Here is a 24,400-nt window from a genome sequence, read left to right on the forward strand (position 1 = left end):
GATAAATATTTGTATTTTTCTTTTTATAGGTTGTATGGCTCCCCCCTGAACATAGACCTATTTCCTGCTTTAATGGTAGAAGATTTAGTTCCAGGAAGCCGACTGGGACCAACTTTGATGTGTCTGTTAAGCACCCAGTTTAGGCGTATCAGGGATGGAGACAGGTAAATTGAAATACTATGAAAACTAGAGGTAATTTTAAATTGAGGGTGCTTAGAAGCAGTTGGAATGCTCTGTTTCAAGATTAATCTGCATTTATTATTTTCATTTGAAAGATGAAGAGAACAGGTTCAAAATATTATTAAAAGCTGTGATGAATTTGCTTTTACATCTGTTACTTTTTATGGTGAACATGCCATACTGAGTTTCCAAAAGTACCACTGCCAACAAATTCTGATTAATTATGGGTCACTCTTGATCTTCCCTTTACCAGTTACTGAAATCACTTACCTTTCTGCGAAGTGGATATTATTCATCTGCTTTCATTGATATTTGATAATTTTTCTGACAAAGAAATTGCAATAACTAAGACACTTGCAGTATCTCTGCTATTAAGCTTGGGTTGAGAAAGTACTGTTATGTGCATCTGACTCCAGTGTGTTTTTCAATATAAGCGATATATGCACCGAAAGTACATTTAAAATGGACACGTTGTCTCTCAGAGCACAATTTGATAATTTTTCTGAAAGTACTTTATGTGCATACTGTGAGAAATTTCTCATTCTCAGTTTCTACAGTGCCAAGAATGAGAAAAAAATCACTGCTATTGTTAAAACAGCTAGAATTCTTCTGAGCAGTTTCAGCATACCGGTTTGAAATTTGAAAGTCAATATTTTCCTCATTTTAATGCTGCAACCTAGAATCCTGCTTTTACTCTTCATGAGGTTCAAAAGACTTGTACTGGTTAATTCCATCCTAGTGAAAGAGACATAGAGGAAAAATGTAGGGAATTAGATTTGATTCACTTTATCTAATGTTAATTGATTTATACAGGTTATGCAGTTGTTACTTAGCGTAACAACAGATATAAACGCCTTTTTATTTTTCTAGAAAATAATACATGTTTTTTCGTATATATATATTTTTTTTTTGTACAACAACTTTCTTACATCAAATCTGTTTAAACATTAAACTGTGAAACATAAAAATCTCATGCCTGGAGGCAAAGAAAATAAAAGGAAACATATGTAATATATATTCCAGATAGCTGGTGATAAGTTTCTATATGTATCACAACAGGAAAATGGTATTGCTTTTTTTCTTTTGTGCGACTGTACATTTTTTTCAGCAAAATATTTTTCTCCCCAGAGACAGAAAGATTTAGGAATTATAGGAAAACACTGAATATTTAGGGAATGGGATTCTGCTGTCCAAAGAATACAAATGTTTTGAAGCAGCATGCCAGAAAATAGTAAAATATTATTAGACATAATGAAAGCAACTCTCCTTTGAAAAGCATTTATAATGGGCAGAGGATCAAAGCTTTTAGCACCATGCAAAATATATTTGCCCGTGCAGGGAAAAGGAGTGATGTTTGAAGTGAGCCTAACTTCATATCGAGATGGAAATTTCATAATCTGTTTTTCTGATTCTAGTGCTTGGAATTACATTGGCGACTGCCCAGTGCCTTATGAAAATGGTAAAATAAGTAGGCAAAATGAAATTTGTTGAGCATTCTTCTAGGTTTAGCATAAAATAAGCTTGATGTAAAATTCAACATTAAAGAGCCTCTTATTTTTTATCATGGTTGATGAAAAAAGTACCAATTTAGATTGGTATCTTCACAGGTTTGTGAAGATAAACAAAATCACAGTGAGTGATGCTTACATGTTAGAGTAGTGTAAAATCATTCCAAATCCCAGACAGTGACTTAAAATGTTTTCTTTCAGAAGGCTGGCTTCTTTCTCATAGTAATGTATTATTTATGTTTTGCATTCATAAAAGGCTTTTGGCCCTTTATGAATGAAAATCAAAATACATTATTCTAAGCCACAGCACTTCCCTCTTGAATCTCATGAATTACCTGAGCATATATTAACAAGACCCTAAGTTGATATGGTCATCTGAATGAATTCAAAGAAAAAATATCTTGACTAAAATAAATAATCTGTTATCTTAATCATAAAATATGTATAGATTAGCTGTTCTCTAATCTGTTCACCAATTCTGTCAAATTATTTTAATATCCCTAAGAAAGTTATCTGGAGAAATAATTCGTATTTTAAAGCTCTACCTTTATAGAACCTTAATTTTGGTAGTCTAATACCAATTTTTATGTCCTAAGATACTCAAGACATCAAAATACAACAAGATGTCAAAGGTGCTGTTAATGACTTAAGGCCCTTTCAGAGTTTCAGCCCAACACTACCTTGGGTGAAATTGATGCCTTTAGGCATCTGGATCACACCCTCAAACACAATGCATCTGGGCTCCTCAATATGAAAAGGATGTTGATGTCCTTGATAGCATTCAGAGGAGGACAACAAATACACGCCCTGTGAAGAGAGGCTGAGGATGCTTGGGTTGCCCAGTCTGAAGAAGAGGAGGCTAAGAGATGACTTCATTGCTCTCTGCCATTCCCTGAGGAGGGGAAGCAGAGGGAGGTGCCAGGCTCTGTTTCTGGGAACTAATGGCAGAATGGGAATGGCACAGAGCTGCACCACAAGAGGGTCACACTGCATATTAGGAAAAATTTCTTTATTCTGAGGGTGGTCAAAGACTGGAGCAGGCTTCCTAGAGAAGTGGTTGATGCTCCATGCCTGTAAGAGTTCAAGAGGAATTTGGACAGTGCCCTCAATTAATATGCTTTAACATTTGGTTACCCCTGGTCAGGCAGGCCAGGCAGCTGAAGTTGATCTTTGGTCCCTTCCAACTGAACTATTGTATTCTAAAGTAAAGATGTCTGAGATTATGTTCTATAAAAAAAGCTCATTTACTTTTTAATACAGTATTGCAAGTTTTCTGGAAAAATACATGTTTTGATTTTTCACTAGCAAACCTGTTTTTGTGTGAGATTACAGGTTATGGTATGAGAACCCGGGTGTGTTCACGCCTGCTCAGCTCACTCAGATCAAGCAGACATCTCTTGCCAGAGTTCTGTGTGACAATGGTGACAACATAACCAGAGTGCAACATGATGTCTTTAAGGTGGCTGAATTCCCTTATGGATACAGCAGCTGTGAAGATATTCCTAAACTGGATCTCAGGATGTGGCAAGATTGCTGTGAAGGTCAGTAGTCTTTTTTTAACTGCTTCGGTAAAATGTAATTATCCCCAAGGACAGAGAGTTCTCTGTTAAATACTTCAGAATTTAAGGCAACATGTAAAGAAGGGTTCTGTCTAGTATGAATTTACCATGAGAGCAAACTCATGACTTTAGAAGTGAGATGGAAAAAAAATGCTACTGTAAGATGTTGCAAAATTTAGCTGTTAAGCTGATAATTATTTTGTCTTGCCTGGTAAACAACACTGAAAAACAGACTCCTAGATAAGAAACATCTTCACTGGAAGATTTAGTCCAAAATGCTGGATATCTGTGTGAGATGGGGAGAATAAGATACTTCAGATTTTGATGAAATCATGTATATTTTTTCACTATGTATCGTGCCATGAAGGTTGTGTCCTAATTTTCACAAAGTTATTCAATTTTTTAAGCAATTCCTTTCCTAGGTTTGCCCTTCCTAAACTGATGATAATAGCTTATAAACCACTAGATATTCTTGAGTTTGTCATTTTACCAACACAGCACAAAGTCTTTCAGTATCACTTCAAAACAATCCTCATATATACCAGAGGTATAAAGAAAAAATCAATTACCGTTCTTCAAATGCTTTACCATAAGCAAATAAATTATGTTCAACCAGTTCAGAATAAGTTCACATTTCCAGGGTTCATGCAATTTGGCACACATTTTCACAAATACATTAATTACATCAATTTGGAAAACTTGTAAAGCTGATTAATTATGTGTTGATTCTCTAAATGTTATGTTATCACTGAGCCTGGTAAAGCAGTTGTTATCTTTGGAAAGTCTTAAGACTATAGAGCCATTCAACAGCCTAGCTTGTATTTTCATTCAAGAATGTTACTACCACAGTAATACTGGACTGAGTACAGTTTCACAACTGCCAGGCAAAAGAGAAGGTAAATTACTGTCTTTAAAAAATTGCCTATTTGTGTTCCCTTCTTTTGATTTTTTTCAAGTCTGTGCAGAGGTTAATGAAGAAAAAAAGTATTCGTGGCTTGAACTCCTTTCTTGTGTGGATGAATGGGTGTAATGTTTTCTACAGGAATCTAGTGCGAGGCAGTTCAGTTTTAATATTTCATTCTGTGGTACTGGAGACTCAGCACTCACCTGAAGTGAAGTTCATACACAAGATAGATTCAGGAAAAGCATTTAAGTTTAATACATTCTGTTTATTTGAATTTATTACTTTTTTTTTTTTTCTCTTTTTAGAATAAAAGTATTTAAGCAATATTCTTTCTCCACGTTTAAAATATTTGTCATCATTTTATAAATAAAATTATCCTAAACTCTGCTAAGTTAAAAATTAGAATAGAGACTCCAATGTCATTGCACTTTATGTGTATTTAAGAGGTGACCCGTATATTCAGCTGTTTTACTTAGGTTAATGAACACATCTGTTTTTGTTATCCTTCCTTAGTTTGTTCAAGTTGAAATACTTTTCCACATAAAGAATAGAAAAACTTCTTAGTTATTAAGAGTTATTTCTTAGATCTCTTTTCTAATGCCAATATTTGTTTCTTATAAAGAAAAGCATTATTACCTTTTATAATAACAATAGCAGATTGCCTCTAGATTTCAGTTAACAAACCATACAACAAAATTACTAGTTTTCAGTGGTGGAAAAAACCCGTGTTCCACTGAAATACACAAGACTTTGTTTGATTTCCTTCACTTTGTATCTTTCTTTTACTGTTGGAGACAGAGAGAACTTCTGCAGAATTATTGCAGCTCTTTGTTTTAGCAGAGAAGATACAGATTTCTGGAACAAGCACTGTTGGTGCTTTTTTTTCAGGTTCTCAGACATAAAAATATATTTTTTTCTTTTTTTAATTTGAAAGAAGTATAATTTCTGTGGTTGCTGTTGTTGACAGTTCTGAACACAAAAATGATAAAATTCTTTCCTCAAAGATGAGCATATTATTCTGAAACGAGGTAAAGGTTTATGAAATGAGTTATATGAAAAATAAAAAGACTACTTGCAAGCATAAGGAAGCATAGTTTTACTCCAAATATGTAAGGTGGAAATGTTTTCAATTTCTTCAAAAGTTATGCTCAATTTTTATAAATCAAAATGAAAAATATCTTTAATCATGTTTTATGTCAAGCAATAACCCAGTTGTAAGTGATTCAGACAAGACAAGAAGTCATTCCTGTAAGTATAAACTGATTTATGAAGGCAGTTTTTCTTAACTGGATGTCAGTTAGCAACGGACTTATCTACTGAATCAAATATCAAAAATTGGATTAATTCAGGAAACATTCTTATATAAATTTGGACTAAATCTCACTGGATTCATTAGAAGGGTTAATACACATATTTCTTCTGAGTGCATGGTCTCCCAGTAGGGTAGACCCACATCCTGTATTTCAAGACCATACTACGGATTACGTTGTCTGTTGTGGCAGTATCCGCCACATTAATCTTTTTGATTTGAGAATTGCTTTAAGCAATTACTTTCACAAAGGCATCCGCTGTTTAACTATTGTGCTTAATTCCCAGATTAGAGCTTGTCTGGCTGTTTATTCTAGCTTCATATCTTACTATGCTCTTCCTATTATGCCTAACATCTTTAATGAAAATAACAGGTAATACAAGCTTAGGCACTAGATGCTGTGCAAGACTTTGCACGTTTCAAAATATGAACAGTAGGCTTGGGATGAGACTGTAAGTTTTTCTATGACAATGAAAATTGTTTAGTAAGAGATCTTCCAAAGTATCAAAATGTTGTAGTTTATGCCTGGCCATGTTTTCTCTTCACACATATTTTGCGGTTTGCTTGTATCATGTCATATTAAAGTTTGCCTTCTACATCCAAATGGATATTTCTACATTGAAATTTATGTTTAAGGACAGTGTCTGTCAGCATAATAACAATTCAGACTGTACCATACTACTAAATAAAATTTCATGTTCTGACATTTTAAGACCTTCTCTTAATGATCATTTTAAGAACTTCTTATTAGTTTGAATTGAAATGCATTTATCTTAGTCCTGCATATCTGTATGATAACAAATAAATATTAAAATATTTCATCCAAACCAGGAAAGTATCATTTTTTTCTACCTGTGGTCATTAATATAAAGTTGTAATTCCTAAACTAAAAGTCAGGAGACATTAATTTCTGACATTGCTGCATCTTTACTAGCAGGAGTCTCATGCTATTACTTTCCATAGTACTAAAAAACTAGGGGGAAGCAGTAGGCTGAGATTTATTGTGTTTAAGCCTAAACTTCTGTTGGAGTATCCAGGGCTAAGACCTATGGAGCTCTTCAAGTTCCACTGCAGGCAGTATGGAAAGAGATGCTGTTCAGGCTGCTATCACTTTTTACATTTGCCTACATCTTTGCCCTTTTACTGTAAAAGGAGCATTACTAGAAAAACATCCTAATGTGAGCATCTTGGCAATTCTGTGCATAATGAGATAATCAGAGCCTTTCATCAATTATCGATTGTTATCATCTGTCTCAGACACTCATGCCTTCACAGTCTAATGGGCAGATCTGTATTATGACTTAGGGTCCTTAGTTTGCATAGTTTGCAAACTTTCATTTAGTTCCAACTGCTCTTTCTGTTTGTTCTTTCATATCTGTAGTCCTCAGATACATAATTTTAATTTTCATAACTTTCTAAATAATTCTGTTTTCTACTTGGACAATTTGTCTTGCTTTGGTGTTTTCTTTCACCACATGAACCTAATAGATCTCCTTCAACTACCTGTTGGCCATCCAAAAGCTGCTTAGTTCACAAAAACAGAATATGCTGTTGAATGTCTTCAAGGTATCATTAATTTTACATTATTTGGATTTTTTTTTTTCCAAACAATGTCTGGAGCTTCTGTCTTTAATAGAGTCAGTCTGTGAGCTTCAAGGTGAAGTACAGATGTGAGATCTCTCCTCAGCCCCCTCTTCTCTAGGCTGAACAGACCAAGGGACTTCAGCTGCTCCTCATATGTTTTCCTGTCTAGACTCTTAACTATCCTTAAAGCTTTCTTCTGGACACTCTAAGAGTTTTATGTCCGTTTTGCACTGTGGTGCCCAAAACTGCGCGCAGTACTCAAGGCGAGGCCATACTGGTGCTGTGTAGAGCAGAACAATCTCTTCTGCTGCTCGGGTGGCAGTGCTGGGCCTGATGCACTCCAGGATACAATTGGCCTTCCTGGCTGCCTGAACACACTGTTGACTCATGGTCTACTTGCTGTTGACCAAGACTCCCAAATCTCTTTCAGCTGGGCTGCTCTCCAGCACCTCACCCACCAGTCTGTATGTATAGCCAGGGTTGCCCCTTTCCAAATGCGGAATCTAGTACTTGTTAAACTTCATGTGTTTGGTGATTGCCCAGATCTCTGATTTGCCCAGATCTCTCTGCAAAGCCTCTCTATCTTCAATGGAGTCAACAGCCAGCTCCTTCCAACTTAGTATTGTCAGCAAACTTACTCAAAACACTTCTTAGTCCTACATCCAAGCCATTTATGACAACACTGAAGACAACTGGTCACTGGCCCTAAAAGGGAGCCACTAGAGCCACCAGCCTGATGTAACTCCATTTTGGCCATTTCCTGGGTTTCTCCATCCTTTTTACTAGTCCCACTGGCATGTCTGGGAGTTCTTAGGTTTGTACAAATGCTTATAGTAACGGCAACATAATTCACTACTTTAAATCTCAGAGAATTGAAGTATGATCAAATAGAAGCAGTAGTTGCATTGCATGTCATTTTTCTTCATGTTTTCTTGATCTTTCAAGTTGTTTTTAATCTATTGTCAGATGAATTCTTCTTGACTCAGATCTTGAAATGTGATTTGCTAAGAAGTAAGCTGGCTTAATACTTCTAAATGTCTTCTCTTTTTCCCATTCAGTTTATGTTATAGGTCCCAATTTAAAACCTTGTGGGAAGCAGGGCACTTTCTGAAGATATGTATGTAGCTATCAAATACTGATGAACTATCTTGACATTTGCAATATGACAATAACCAGCTTCTGGAAGAAAATGTTATCTGTAGAGGAAGAGTATTCAGTTCAGATATCAGATATTCAGCTTCTTTTACAAAAAATGAATTTAAATAGATACAGCTAATTAGGAGAAATTTGAGGTGGAATGGGAAAGAAAGCAGAAGTTTAGATTGATTTTTCTCATGTATTTTTAAGGTATTTTTTCATTCACCTTCTTTATATATACAGTTACAGATGTAATAGTAGTACAGGTACAAACACATGTATGTACAGGTATATATACAAATCTCTTGGTTGGGGCTTTCTGAAAGCTGGTGCATTCTGTTCTGCACTTCTCAGCAATGATAATCTTCTCCCTTACACCTGAAACTGGAACTAGGAAATAGAGTCGTTCCTTTGAAAAGCTGACACCTTTAAAAACTACAGAAATGTCAAATCTGTGTACTTGAAGCTGCCACTAACATATGGTTCTTATATTTACCAGTCTAAGGTTATAAAAACTTTCCCAGGATTTTGGCGCTTTGATTCAAAACACCAGCATGTGATTGAAAAAACACAATGGGCTATTGTGCTATTATACTGAAGAAAACTCTATAGTACAGAAGATGACTTCAGCAGTCAGAAAATAAAGGAAAGGAATAGAATCCTTTCAAAAATTACTTTCAAGAGAGAGTAACATTTCTATGGGATGCAGGAAAACTTTAGGCAAAATATTGCTTTAACAAAAAGTTTCATCTGACAAAAAATAGATTTTTGTCCAGTCACCCTTCAGTATGAGACCTCTTTTCTGCCCATACTAAGCACAGAAGCACTTAAGGGTGATCAACTATGTCTTCATGCGTAGCATCTTACAGGCACAATGGTCTGTTCCCATCTGAAACAGCTCAGTTTCTGAGTGAGCAGGAAGAGGATTGTGGGAGAAATAACGGAACGCACAAGAAAAATGAACAATATGTTGGCAGTAGATACCATCTAGTTCTTGGGTGTTGCTGTAATTATAGGAGAAAAGGAATAAATGTACTGAAGAAGGGGAGAAGATGCAAAGAAGAAAAAGGGAGGAAAATTGAGTGGAAAACTCTTTGAGAATAATCTATAGGTACTGCTTTCAAATTGAAAATTAATAAGATCATAGACTTATATTTTAAGATTAAATTAGTTATTCATTATTCATTATATTGATTATTTGAATTAATCAGGGTGGTTATTTTGTCAGTTATTTTTCTCTGTCTTAATATATTTTTTTTCTTTCGAGATAGGAAAATAATAATAGTCTTATTTAAGTAAAAGTCCAATACAAATAAAAATAATCCAAGATTACTAATTGTATAATCACAGAGTAACCAATGTCTTATTTGCTCAGTTTTCAGAGAGTGAAAACATTACATTTGTTCATCAGGTTGCTAAGCTGAGCATTGTGGATCCAAGTTGAAGGAGGGAAGATTTAGGTTGGATGTTAGGGGGAAGTTCTATACAAGGAGAGTGGTTAGGCCCTGGAAAGGGGCTGCCCAGGGAGGTTGTGGATGCCCCGTCCTTGGACGTGTTCAAGGCCAGGTTGGACGGGGTCCTGGGCAACCTGATCTGAATGTGTGTGTTTGGTGGCCCTGCTAGGCAGGGGGGTTGGAACTACATGATCCTTGAGGTCCCTTTCAACCCGGGTGACTCTGTGATTCTGTGATTCTGTGATTCTGTGATTCTGTGATTCTGTGATTCTGTGATTCTGTGATTCTGTGATTCTGTGATTCTGTGATTGTTTTTTGTTTTTTGTTTTTTCTTTTTTTGACTCTTAACTTGAAACTTGTGCAATAATTTGTGTCAATGCTTTAGGTATTTAGGTATTTGTTCTAGGTACTGCAAAATTCAAAACAAATATTTTCTAAAATGGTACTACCCTTCTGAATAGAGTTGTTGTGGTGCAAGTTAAGAGAGACATCAGGGAAAATGACTTCTTCCCTTGTTCAGTCGCTGTCACGGTTCATTCTGCTAATATCAGACTTGACTATGATAATAGATCCATGGATCCCATTTTTCAGCTTTTCCCTTCTGGTTTCTTAGCAGACTCTCTACTTCTAAGAGCTGAACGTGCTTTTGGTTTGTGCAGCAGCCTGACCCATGACAACTGTTTGTTTTTAAAACCTCTGCTAACAGAAATAAGAAAACTTCATTTTCTAATTCTCTCCAAAGTGCTGTTCCTGTTTTGTTTTGTTTTGTTTTGTTTTTCTTTATGGGACTCTTTCCAAATATTCACAGTTTTTGGAAGGCTAAATAATGTCAATTGGAAATACATACTTCATCCTGTGAAGTCATCCTGTTATGAGAAGATATTTTTTTTTTTTTAAATGATTGTTCTCAGGCTTGATACTGCTACTATACCATAGAAAATGTGTTAGTGTCTGAGTGACTGGTGATACTTTCAAATCCCTTTAGAAAGCCCTATGCCCAAACATGCGACTGTTTGACCAGCAAGGAGTCCGCAAATGTTCTCCAGGATTTAATTAAACATTCTCTTTCAAATGCCAAAAATAACAGAATAGATGAGGAAACATCACTTTTATTTTTCTGTTTCCACCATATGTAACTACTTTATTCCAACAAGAAAACAGCTAAAAACCAAAAGAGTGGAAATTTTGGATATGAAGAGATTATTTAAAGCAGCAATGATATATTTGTGGAAAAGTATTATTTACTCATTTATTTCATACAATAATAATTGAAAAAAGGTCTGTGAATAATCAAATTCTCTGTGTCCAGCTGACTTAAGTACTGTATCCCTCAGAGGTTTTCAGCTGCATTCAAGCTGATTCCACATGGGTCAGTATATACGATTCAGAAGATACTGTAAAAATACATTAATATTATAACTGCAGATAGTGTAGTTTGTAATGTGTAATTTGTTATCTAATTTCAGATTGTAGAACTAGAGGACAGTTTAATGCATTTTCATACCACTTTCGGGGAAGACGTTCTCTTGATTACAGCTTTCAAGAGGACAAGCCTTTGAAGAAAATGAAAATTTCCAAAACAGTAAGGTGAGATTTTTTTTTTTTTTAAGAAATATGGAAAAGCAATTGTTTTCAAAATAGAATGAAACTGAAGGATTCCTTTGTAAGGGCATATACCTCTTTTTTCCAGTCTCTGCTTTCTCAAGTTTGTCACTGATATATTTCATTCTGACACTTCTGCATAGCCATAACAGTAAATCACTTCTTTTCACATTCAAATTTGTGTAAGACCCTTTGTGTGTGACTCAGTATAGTACTTCTGTTCTTCCTGTGCTTTTCAGGAAAATAAGTCAATAATAAAGGGCGGTTTGGGGGATTTGGAATCCCACAGCCCTGCTATGCCTGCAGGGAATCTATGAATTAGTGCAAGGAAATGAATTCTGCTCAAACTTTTTTTTGTGTGTGTGTGTGTGTGTGATATTTTATAAAAAATATAGCTTAAAATCCTTCACTCTCTCTCTCTTCCTTGACTAAACATCCTTTGCTTTTTCCATATAATGTGTGTTCTTTTAGCAAATGAAATTATCTGCTTGACTTAAAAGAACATTAGTTCACATTTTTCCAGAGTCTACCCACTCAAAGAAAGGAAAGTAAGGAAAGATAAACATGTATCTGAGAAGCATCTTGTTCTAGTTAATAAGCTGTTACACTTTTTCAGAGATGAAACTCAAAGATCTGCAGTAGTCGAGTACTAATTAGGACTACAATATATGTAGTAAATTTACAATACTTCGTTTAGAGTGTAAATAGAGCCAAAGCAACAAAATTCTTCTATCATTCCTATCAATTCTCATGCTCGTTGTTTTATTTAAATTACATTTAGATTAATTTAAATGGTGAAAAGATATTTGTCTGGTTGTTTTTTTCCTCCTTCTCATCTTCTATAACAAGCAGGTGGAGAAGATTAAACATTTACTCAGAAAGAACAGCTTGTTCACTTGTTCACTTGAATTTTGGCATATTATGTTGTTCTGATTTCTTTTTCTTTAATTTAGACTAAAAAAGTATGGGAAACTAAGTAGGTTGAACACTTGCAAATAAATACTGTTTTAATTTATACGGAAAGATTATAAATTGTGAGTCATAGTACTGAAGAGAGTATTTTTCCTATCCATTTTCTGTGTAGTCCTTAGCTCTGAAAAAAGACATGGTAACAGAATAGGAAGGCTTGTATGGATTGAAAGATACTAATGAAATAAGTGACTTAAGAATTTGTTTTTTCCTAGTTTTGAATATATTACTTTTTAAGTCTTGCCAAACAAGGTCTTATGTATTACTGACAATTCCTTTGATGATTATGTACAATTTTTCCATCACCAGAGGGAGTTGATAAACACAGTTTAGTGTTGTGTGACTCTTACTGGATATCAGCTGGAAAAGGCAATAGACAAAGACTCCAGATACTGTGTATGACAAATAGCACTGACCTCAAATGTAAATTAAATTGGACAGAAGAATATGTCTACATATAAAAGCATTTGTTCTCATTTGTTTATGAAGCCTCTTCCTTTATAAAGAAATTTCTTTAAATAGATTGTTTGCTAATGATTCTTTAGAAGAAAAAACTATGAATCTGAATGTGAAAGGTGAATATCATGTTTTCAATTACAGTTTTTAAGGCTTATTTTAAATTTCTTGGCTTTCATATTTAAATTCAGGAGTTTTCTTGATTCTTTTCCCAATCAGTTTAAAGTGATACTCTACACTGTCACTTATTAAAACTTTGTTTCCCTCTGCAAGAAATACATACATTATTCTTCTCAGTGGAAAGAATTCACTGTCACTAGTGATAGTAGTAATCTGTAACTCACCTGATCTGAGGCTGTGTTCTGTACCAGTCTGGTGTACTATTGTGTTTCATATAGCCAACTACCCACTCTTCTTGATTGGTGTTCTTGTAAGTGTTTTGCTAAGTGTTCTGAAACATTTAGCTAAATAAAAGCTAGATAAATGTCCTGACATGGCATTCAATTTCTTGCAGTTCTGTGAAACAGAGTAAATATTTTCGTAATGCCACCTCAGCATCTGATGAAAATGCAAATATGCCCATAGTGAATGACTTCAAAGAATTTGTTTTGGAAATGCAAAAAACTATTTCAAGCCTCAGAAGCCAGGTAAGATCCTATAATGGATTGTTTCTAATTGCAGTTTTAATTTATAATGTTCTCCTAACATCACTCCTCTTATGTTTTTAATATTTAGACATCCTCTGCAGCAAAAAACCACCACATAGTATCTCAAACAAAAAACAACACAGAACATGGTGTGTTATTATTCTTTATTTCTATGTTCTTTTGAAATCATATTGAAATATTTTGAAAGTAGATCTTCTTAACTTTTCAATCTACAATTAGTCTTTCTCTAAAAATTTGTCTGTGGAGTTATAAAAAAAAAATCTTATCTAAAATATGTAGAATCTAAGTAAAAAGTAGGATTACTTTAAGAAGACTTTTACTATGTGACATTATTCAGAAAAACTTAGCAATAACGAAGTTCAGTTTCAAAAATATTTACTATGGAGGGCAGATTAATCAAAATAAACCAAAGATTTTGCCTAGTAAATTCTTCTAGCGTAACTTTTCTGTGTAATCTACAAATAGCATCGTACATTTATTTACATTGTGGTTTAGTTCCATGTTTAGTGGTATAATTTAATCACTTGCGCTCACCCACACTGCTAATCTGACAATGGTAATACTATGGTAGTCCAAGCTAAGAGTTTGTTACGTTACTATCTTTTTGGATGTAAAAATTGTCAAAAGCTTGTGCATTTCTATTTACTGTTCCCAAGAGACACACATCCAGCAAGATACACTGATGATATAAAATGTTTTTTTTCATAATTAAGGAAAAAATATGGATAAAGTAGTCTAATTCAAGTTAACATATTTAATTGAGGTTTTGGTATTTTTTTTTTTACCTCTTTTTTACTCACACATTTTGGAAAGTTTGTATTTATCTTCCCATGTAAACGTTAGATATAGTTTGTTTATCTCTGCAAGATGAATATTCCAATTATAGGAAAGATGTATCCTTTATTATTTGATTTTTAGTTTTTGAATGGCTATCAATATTCATTACATATCCAATTTTTTAAGCATTCTAAAATCTAAGTAGCCAGAAGTAAACCCAGACAAGTATTTATCATGAACTGCATAGCATAAGAGAAAAGAGAGAATATCTTAGGAATATTTAAACTTCCCTTTTATTCAGTTACTAACTTCTTAAATATTTTCAGATAAAAAAACTTGAATCACGCCTCAGTAAAACTGATTGCACTGATGAAAAGGGTAAATCATATTCCAGCAATGAAACCTGGAAAAGGGACCCATGTACTGTGTGTGAATGCAAAGTAAGTACTTGGAAATCCATTTTGTGATAGAAAATATATTAGGCTCAACTTCTAAGTCAGCATCTCCAGTTTTATGCTTGGTAATTACTGGGTAATAGTTTCTAATACTTCTTTTTTTTTATGGATCTTCAGTTATTTTGTGCAAAATGGGATTCTGTTTCCATCTCTCTACCCCTGATAACTAACTGCAAAATGAGAGACCTTTTGAAAAATTCTATTAAAATCATTGAAAATCAAAGGCTCATATAGCTTATTGCTAAATTTTCATTTTCTTTTATCACAGCAGAATTTTAAAAAATACATTCAAAGAAATATGTGGGTACTTACCATCCCAGTTTCATGCCTGATCATTAAATAAAACATTATACTGCAGCATTAAGGAAGTTAATATACAAAGAGCCTTGTCAATATCAATTTCAGTAATGAAACAAAGTAGACAAAGTTAATTGTAACAACTGAAATCTTAGTGAGGTTTCAGCTACGTATGATAATGTGAAAACAATATTTCTTGCCTAGAAAATGTAGCTAAATATGGTTTGGCTTTGTTCCTTCTTTCCTGATGCAGGTTGGTCAGATTACCTGTTTCGTGGAGTCATGCCCGCCAGTTGACTGTGAAGCCCCTATGAAGACTAAAGGAGATTGCTGTCCAGTCTGTGTCAAAGAAAGTATTGATAAAAAGAAGCCATAAGTCTTCTTTTATAGATTTTAGGGTGCATACTCTTCAAATCATATCAATGCCTGCTGATGGCAAAAACAGGTAACTACAGGCTTAAAACAGCAAGAAATCAAGATTTACAACATTCTAATGGTGCTGTAAGAGTATAACATAATATATCGTATTTTCTGCCCATGAAGGTAATCACAATGCAAAATTAGCAAAAGGGAAACTAGCAAACCGGTCAAACTTAATTGCGTGTTAAACTTCTCAGGTTAGACAAATTTCAAACTGGTGCTACTTTAAAAAGAACTCTGTCAGGCAGTTTAGGTATCTAAAATGACTGGGCTTAAGACTTGCTCTTAAAATGAGAAGTTTTCTTTCCAATCTGTGATTAGCAGTGTTGACAGTTACTCTCCATTTTCAGTCCCAGTCTGACTTGAAATTTAGCTCTTTGTTATTACTTCATAAATGATGGGAAAACAAAAGGTCATTCACTGTACCCATCAGTGATGTGGAGGGCCCGTTTCTGCAAGACATCTATGCATGGAAATGCTGTCGAATCACTTCTGTGCATGGACTACCAAGGAAGTAAAGAAAACCGGAGTGCGCCTTTCAACATCCTCATGTTAATTCAAGGAGCAAAATTAATTGGTATTTGCAAAATTTGCAAAAAGGCTAAAATTAATTGGGAAATGAGGGAAATATGAATAAATGTAATTGGAAGATAGAGAAAGCAATTGAATGTATATTACAGGAGTAACTGACAGTGTTCCTCATTTTAGCAAAACATACATGACAGAGTAGTGTCATGTATGTTTTGCTAAATGTAATGAACATAATCATTTTTTGTCAAAACATATATAATTGCTTGGCAACTTTTCTTTTTTTGTTGTTTCATTTATTTTAAATCTGTATAAATTTTAAATCTGGTCACTGTAACGTGACCATCCACTCCAGTTTTTATGCTTCTTTTGATCTTGGATGGGTTCCCCCGAACACATGGCCCTGTAATGAGAATGTGAAACCATGTCACATGCCAATTTGTATACAAAGATACCTACTGAGTCATTGCGCATATTGTCAATAGACATATGTTCCTGATTATATTGTGGCACTGTTTGTTGAGAAAAAGAACAATCAAAATCAAGCATCGTGATTAATTGTGGATTGACTACTTTTTCTGACAAGGTATTTGATTTTTTTTAGGGTTTTTTTTTTCTTTCCAATTTCATCTAATGCATATATATTTTTACCTCAATATTTTTATTATTCATGTTAAAATTGTCTGCCAATGGACTTTATTTCCCATTTAATAAATGTTTAACATTAGAGAGTATATGTCTACACTAGCATTTCAAAGTCATGTACTTTTTAGAATACAAATTGCATATTTTTGACCAGGAGTTATATATTATATTCAGTGAAGTACAACTATCATACCTCATTTTACAGGTTTGTGGTTTTTTTTGTTTGTTTGTTTGTTTGCTTGTTTATTCAGAATTGATTCTCTCTCTAACTGATTAATATTTTAGAATTGAATTCTTCTTTAGTTATGCATTTCACTGACTTCTGAATTTGTTGCTCAAATTTAGATATTTGGGAATCAAAAAACTGCACAAAATTAAACATTTTCATCCTAACGTTTCAGATTATACAAACAAACCGAATTCTTAATTACTGCATGGTAAATCAAATAGCTGTGTAATAATTAACCAAACTCATCAATATGGGTTCCACTATAATATTTTGGCACATAATTTCTGTGATTACTAGCATTAATAATTTTTAGTTTGATAATCAGATACCATGACGCACTCTCAAACTCTGGTGTATCTTTGGAGCTTGCTACAGAAACATGTTTCAACTATAGTAAGAGCAATATGTACATGTGAGTGGTGTGTCAAAGCTGTGTGGTAGAGGGTACACATGGAACTGCAATTTATATTTTTGAGAATATTTTAATTGATTTTATATACAGTATTTTGATTTATGTAATTTTCTATTTTAATACTTATAGAAATGGTGTGTGGTGAGCATGTTTGAGTATCATGTGGTTTCTAGAGGCTGTCATTCTTGTATTTCTTTGATACTCTGGTATTTTGTTGAAAGTCCAAACCACGTGTCTCATCCTGTACGTTCAACTTGGATGGAACTCCCATTGACCTATAGCAGGAATTCCTTAAAGAGGAACGGTTGCAGAGTTGAACCAAATATAATTTATCTGTCTAAACAGTTGTCCAAATCAGTAATACATTCAGCTGGTTATTTTCTTATATTCCAGTTTTATATTAAATAAACCTTCTCTGAGTTTCTGCTTATAGGAAAAGAGAGTTTCCACTTATACAATATAAAATAGTACCATATATCTGATAGTTTGTTTTATCCAGCCTCCAGAATAAAGAGGGAGGTTTGTTTTTTTGTTTTTTTTTGTTTTTTTTTTTTTTTTCCCATTGTTCATTCTTTATTCATATGCTATATAAAATGGATTTAGGAGTCTGGATATGTTTAAGTGTAATATTGAGTTATTTTCCACTATCTGTCTAATGATAAACTATTCAGGAAAAACAGGTCTTTATCCACAGTTTAAATTGTAATCAGTTATGGATTGTATTAATTAAGTTTTACTGCAGCATTGATTTTAATGTTTCTGAAACAATGGCCAATGCCTAGATGACCATTTCCTCAGTATCCACTGTGAGAATATTGCTGTACTATGTTGCAAATTTTATGTATTTATTTTCTTTTTTAATATTACCTAAACAAAGTCTTTGTTGTTTTTATTTTAATCAGTAAATTTACCAAAGAACTGTTTGCACTGTATAATGAATGCTTTTCAGTTAAAATAAAACGGGCCACATTTCCAAGTTACCTCCCTAGTGGTAATTCAGTGAAAGCAGTGACTAAATGAGGTTAGGGCACTGAGAAGGTAAGGGCAGTCACAAACCACACATGCTTGGTGCAGCTCTGAAAGGGATCTCCTGTGCAAGAGATTCTCCTCATCTTGTTAATCCGTCGCAGGATGGAACTTACCACTGAAATCAGGAGCAGTCACTCTCATCCTTTGGTGAGGATCTCTGGGGTGAGGGGTTGGATCCTTGGATTTTACAATATAGTATCACTGCAGTTAATATAGTAGCCTCACAGTGAAATGGGAGAACTTAAAGACCCCAGATATAAAGATAAGAATTCTATTGGATTGCCATGGAGCTGCATCAGGAAAGGGTCAAGTTGGGTATTACAAAAATGTTCTTCACCAAAGAGTGGTGGGCATGGAAGAGGCTGCCCAGGTCATGGCCCTAGGCTGCTGGAGTTCAAAGAGTGTTTAGACAACACTCCCAGACATTAGACTTCGAATTTTGAGTGGTCCTGTGTGAAGCCAGGAGCTGGTCTCGATCCTTGTGGGTCCATTCCAACTCAGGATATTCTATGATTCTAAGACTGCTGCAGTATAGTTCGAATATTACATAAGGCAGAACTGCAATCAATTTGTTTGTGTTTTTTCCAGAGTGCTGCTCTTCCAGAATGTTGGCAAGTAGTATTCAGTTTCTATCCTTGAAAAAATTACGGCGATCAGATTTATTTTTTCCCCATTTTTCTAACACCTTACATGAGTAATGCATGCTTCTTTTATCAGACACAGTCAGTTTCTGAGAGTAACATAATAGTTCTCAAATATAGAAATTCCAACAACTCTTTTGTGGCTTTGTGATTTGGGATTTTAAAATAGAGCTTTGTATAAACAAGACAAATTCCAGGGTTCAGTAGTTAATTGCCAGAAGATTTGTTAATGATTATTAAAAACAAAACAAAAGCCAAAGAAACAGAGACTAAGTTAATTATAACAAAATTCTTGATCTACTACTGATATATTTTGAGAAAGATTCAGATATGTTTGCCATTCTCTAAGTAAATTCACTTTATTCTTTTTAGTTGATTACAGTTAAGAATCATTTGGCCATAGCATGATTAAAGTTGTCTTTACAAGGAATGACCTCCTGTACTCTGTAACTTTGTTTTGTAAAATAATATTATGTTGCCATTGTGCATGTCATTATATGAACTAAAATCCTTTTCCTTGTATTTTTAATTCCACACGAGTTTTTTTTTTTTTTTTTCCTGTGGCATTTGCCACATCACTAATCTTCACAGAGAGAGTTTACACGTATTGGGACTGTTTGGCAGTTTTGTGTCGGAGATTAAAATGAGGTATAGAAAACTGGTATGCTTGAGTGGTTGTATCTAAGCATACTCATTCTTCTGTTGTAGTTTTTTTGTAAATGGAATAAATATAGTACATATACAGGATAAAATAACTATAAAATTACCATATAAACATAATATTAAATATTTATTTATATAATATTTATATATAAAATATAAACATAAAATTAAGAAGAAAGACTTAACTGCCTTTTGATGGTTTATGACATCTACCATGTGGGGTTCAGCTGTATATATGTTTTTGAATTCACTACTATCATGTTTATTATGTACAATGAGACTGATATGTGACAAAAATCTTGTTAGATGGAATATAGAAATAGAAGTATGACCATGTACACATACCTCTGGGCAGCCTGGTCTAAGGTTGGTGACTCTGCACATTGCAGGGGGGTTGAAACTGGGTGATCATTATGGTCCTTTTCAACTCAGGCCATTCAATGATCTCTGAACACAGTTTGTATTAGACTCCCAGTGGAAACAAATTTTAATATGACTAATGGGAAACTGAAAGTTATTGGAGTTACATAAATTACTATTTACTATTAATGTTGTAATTGTTTATGCATTATGTCTTATGTAAGCAGGAGGTTCTACTGAGTTGTCTAAAGGCAGAATTTTTGTCTGCTAACACCATGTTTCAAATCAGACCTCCTAGTGATATTAGGCTGTTCTTTTGCAATTCTCTTCAGTGCTTAGCTTCATGCAATAATTTCTATTATTCACATTTTTTCACACACAGCACCATATCAAGGAAACCTCTACACCTCCAGTATAGTTTTCCAGTTTTTTTCTGCCTAATATATTTGCTACCTGCCCACAGTGTTAAGAATGGTCCTTTCACAGCTGAGTACAGATCAGATATATGCAAGTTACAAAGGAATCCTGACAGCTGTATTTAGCTTAAAAGCTCTGAAATTAATATCTGTTTACACTCAGAGATGAAACATAACAGAAATTCCTGTGATAAAGGAATAAACCTAATTGCTGCATCCAGTAAGAGTTGATGCCTCCCTCAGTAATGCGACTTTACAATCCCACAGGTTACATGCTTCAAAAATGCTATTGCTTTGCCAAAGTAAATCACGTTACCTACCAATATCTTTATGAGATGTTGTCTGCTGTTAAGCTGGCTCTCAGCCAGTCCTAGGATGGGCACAGTAAGTGCTTTTTGTCTCTTTTTATAGAGATGAAAAAAAGTACCCACAGGGAGCAAAAAATATTCAGAAATATTTCTGAGAAAGGAAAAGGAATTATTTCATTCTAGTGAGAAAATTGCAGGGAGAAAAGGGAAAAAAAAAACAAAAAATAAAAAACAGAACAAAACAAACAAACAAAAAAAACAAAACAACCTAGTACTCCTTTTTTTTTTTTTTTTTCTGGCAGAATCTGGTGGTTCAATACGAAAATAGGAACAGCTATAAAATACGTCAAAGGTGCTCCTGTGCTAGATTACAGTAGAGAATCCCCAGGCACTTGAAATCAATTTGACCACTTACTTGACCAAGTTCTAGAGTCCCACACTAGACTTTAGGACTCAGCTCCATATCAAAGCATTGCCTCTCTTTCTTTGAAGACCACATTCTCTTTTTTTCTCCCCGCATACTTTTGTAACTAAAGGACTTAAAGAGGAACTCAAGAGTACAAGCCAAAAGGTTTATTCTGAAAATCAACAGCTCAGCTGCTCAGAATGGCAGATCTTATCTAGTGAACAAGGGCTTGGTTAGAAGTCTGGATGTTCTGGAGCAGGATTCACCATCAGCCAGTCATAAACTTTAGACAAAGGAATGTACTGGTGTTCTTGTTCTTTTTCTGTGCCTAGGCACCAAATTCAGCATAGTCCATTATGAGTTTCCGTGTTTTGGATTTCACAGTATTGAGGAACTCTTGAAAAACTGAGTACAGGGCTCCCTCTTTCCTACCAGTGGGAGGTAAGTGTGATAGCTTTCATAATATGGGGGACAATTTCAGCTGTTTATCCCAAGGGTTTTCTTTTACTCTCGCTGAAATTCAGTTATGCAGACTGTGCTTTCACTCAAAGCTTCACATGCCATCAAAGAAAAGAATAAGTTTTATTACTGTTATTATTATTACTTTTTTTTTTTTTTTTTTCTAATTATGCTTTGTAGAACGTGCCTTCTTGAATGCAGTACCACAGACTGGAGACACTGTCAGAAAGGAATAAGCTTTTTCTTTCTGCTGAACTGGCCTGACATTGTGGCATACAGCCTCATTTGTTGCCAGGCTATTCTTTTAAATTAAGGGTATTTAAGGATTGCCATGGATTGTTTGAATTTTCTTTTATATCAGCAAACAATTCAAGCAGTAACAATAGCTGCCATGAGGTCACACCACAACAGATTGTTTCTGGTACAGGCAAATGCTGATGTGGATTTTGAAGCTGTCATCTTATATTCCTTTTTTTTTCTGGTGGAATGCTAACGTTAGCCCAGATCGTACCTCTCAAGCTGCTAGTATTTTCCACTGGAATGTTAGATGTACTCAGAAAACATGCTGCCTCACTTGTTTGCAGTCAAGAACTTTGCACATTGAGAACAATAAGGATGGTATAGTTCCTCTTGTTTTAGATCAACAGACATTTAAAGCCAGGAGAAGCCACTACAGTCATATCTAGCATCTGCAATGCACGTTATAAGGAATTAATGAGCTGTTTCTCACATTGTGACAATTGTGCTTTAATAGAATCTTAAAAAGATATGATTTAAAATTTTAAACTGTTACTTCTGCATCACCATAGTGTAAATTGTAATAGTGGGTTGCTTACTCTGAGAAAGAAGTTCAAAGTGTAAGAATTTATGAGTCTATTCAGCTACTGCACTGCTCATCCTGACACTAATGTTTCACTTTCATAGGCAACTTCTGCTGCTGCTTCTGATGTTGTTTATTTTTTCATATATATATATTACAAGATTTTACGTTTGCCCATTCAGAATTGCAGAGGAGTCTTAATCACTAAATCAGAGAGAATTCATCTTCAGACAGATCCTAAAGCTGCTTTTAGCTATTATATAGCCCCAGTTTTAAAAATAGGAGCTATATTCTTTATTTCCATATGCATGATCTTGCATTTAAGTCTGTTATACTGTTTGGTTGAACTCTAGAAAATAATCTGGATATCTATGATTTTTTTAAATTTCATTAAACTCATTTACTTACGGTTTCATATTGTTTAATCTGGTATAGTAATTCTGACACAGCTACAGGTGAATGCTTCTCTTACATTACTTGCACTAAAGCTAATCAATTATTACTGGTCACAATTAAGAGACAAAATAAAGGAAGAACAAGTAAAAGAGATATCCTTTTTTTTTTTATAGTGAGAAATTGTTCGCAAAGGAAAGATTCTGATGACAGCTGCTTTTGTCTTTTCCCATCTGCTGCTGCTTATTTCACTTGCAATGCATTTAAAAGTGTGATTGTTTTGGGAGAGAGGTTTTGACAGAAGCATCAGGATTCAAAGTGCCATAACATACTGTGGAATTTATGTGCTCTTAGAGATAGTGTTGTCTCTCCCTTCCCTTCCAGGCCAAAATCTTGTCTGTATTATGGCCCATGGCTCTGTTTTTAATTTAAATTAAATTTAAACAAGAATAGTTCTTGTAAAAGAGCAGAAAAATATGACTGGGGAAAATGTTTATATTACAAGTTTAAAGAGGTTGGGCTACATTAAGTTATAGCTGTGGTCAGGAATTTTGCATATTTTAGTGTTGGATTTGCATCACTGGAAAATAAAATGGTTTATTGGCCTACTGATCAACCATGGTTCACAGATGTGAGAACTTCCTCGTGCCAGTGAATTTCACCACAGCTCTGGAAAATTGTTCAGACATAGAGAAAGACCTGAGTTCTTTCAGGCCTTGGTTTCTCCACTGAGACTTGTACTGTAAGCAAGAACTAATCTCAGTAGGTTTGTGACAATTGCTTGTTTGCACGAAAGCTGAAGGGAGTAACTCTGTTATATGTAAAATTACTGATAATAGTTTTTCTTCTTTATGAGAAACACTGCAAGTCTGTACTCTATTCTGTACTCCTTAAAGCTAAATTATGTGTTTAGACCAGATTTCAGGAGATCATTTAGTTTTTGACTACCATCACCCTCCTAGCAGAGGCACCAAATCATCCTAGGCTGCTTTGCAGTGTCAAGATGACAGCTACAATCTCAGATCTCAGCCCATTTTGGACTTTAGTGAAGATTCTCAAAGTTTGTTACATCAATCTTGGCACAGTTCCCCAAGGAAGAATGCACAGAATCCCTACTTATATTAATACATTTTTCTCTCATGCCCTGGAGAAAAATTCTGGCAATCAAAGAGAAAAACTATGCTTCCTCTTTGTCTTGTAAACTTGAGAGCCTATTAGTTAAAATATCTCTATGGAATACATGAATTTCCAGCTGTAAGCAGGAAGGCAACTTTCACTGCATATAATGCTCCTTTTTTCTTTTTAATTATGAAACATTTTGTTTTATTGTATGAGGTGGTCTTTTGTGATAGTGTTGGCTATCGATAAAAACTTCCTTCAGTGATGCATATATTACTTTTGCCTATTCAGTGACACCTATATCCCATATGACTCTCTTACATGATGCAAGTAACCCTGCACCTAAAAAGTGACCCAAAGTGCTGTCCAAATTATTCTGTAAAAGAGTTGGATGGATGAGAGAAAAAAAGTCTGGTACCATAGGGACTGATTTCATGAAGGTTGTTAAAAGCAGATGTCAAATGACTGTAGTGAAGTGACCAAATAATTCACAGTTACTCTGAAGGGAATATTTGATAAAAGCACATGAAAGGAAGGATTGTTTGAGGCTGTTCAAAAAGAACGCAATTTTGAAGAAGAGTTACTGAACACTGAGCAACTCTCCAAATTCCTTGAACTGTGGAGTAATCCCTGAAATTAACTTCAGAGTTTCACCTTTTTAGTTCTCAATGAAATTTTTGCACAGAATGTTAA

The 24,400-nt window shown here is 34.4% G+C and overlaps 1 protein-coding gene across 2 annotated transcripts in view; it reads left to right on the plus strand.

Annotated features, from left to right (window-relative positions):
- Positions 1-18,016, plus strand: part of PXDN (peroxidasin) — a 76,084-nt gene extending 58,068 nt beyond the window's left edge. For both annotated transcript variants that reach the window (XM_042825551.1, XM_042825560.1), the window contains 6 exons: positions 30-164; positions 3,021-3,229; positions 11,102-11,222; positions 13,177-13,309; positions 14,434-14,547; positions 15,113-18,016. In XM_042825551.1, coding sequence (XP_042681485.1) covers positions 30-164; positions 3,021-3,229; positions 11,102-11,222; positions 13,177-13,309; positions 14,434-14,547; positions 15,113-15,235 — 835 coding nt within the window. In that variant the 3' untranslated portion in view covers positions 15,236-18,016. The remainder of the gene's footprint in view (positions 1-29; positions 165-3,020; positions 3,230-11,101; positions 11,223-13,176; positions 13,310-14,433; positions 14,548-15,112) is intronic.
- Positions 18,017-24,400: the final 6,384 nt, after the last annotated feature.

Source organism: Centrocercus urophasianus, unplaced genomic scaffold, assembly GCF_019232065.1.
Source record: "Centrocercus urophasianus isolate 14NV4802_14NV808 unplaced genomic scaffold, USGS_Curo_1.0 seq_10, whole genome shotgun sequence".
Taxonomy (NCBI): domain Eukaryota; kingdom Metazoa; phylum Chordata; class Aves; order Galliformes; family Phasianidae; genus Centrocercus; species Centrocercus urophasianus.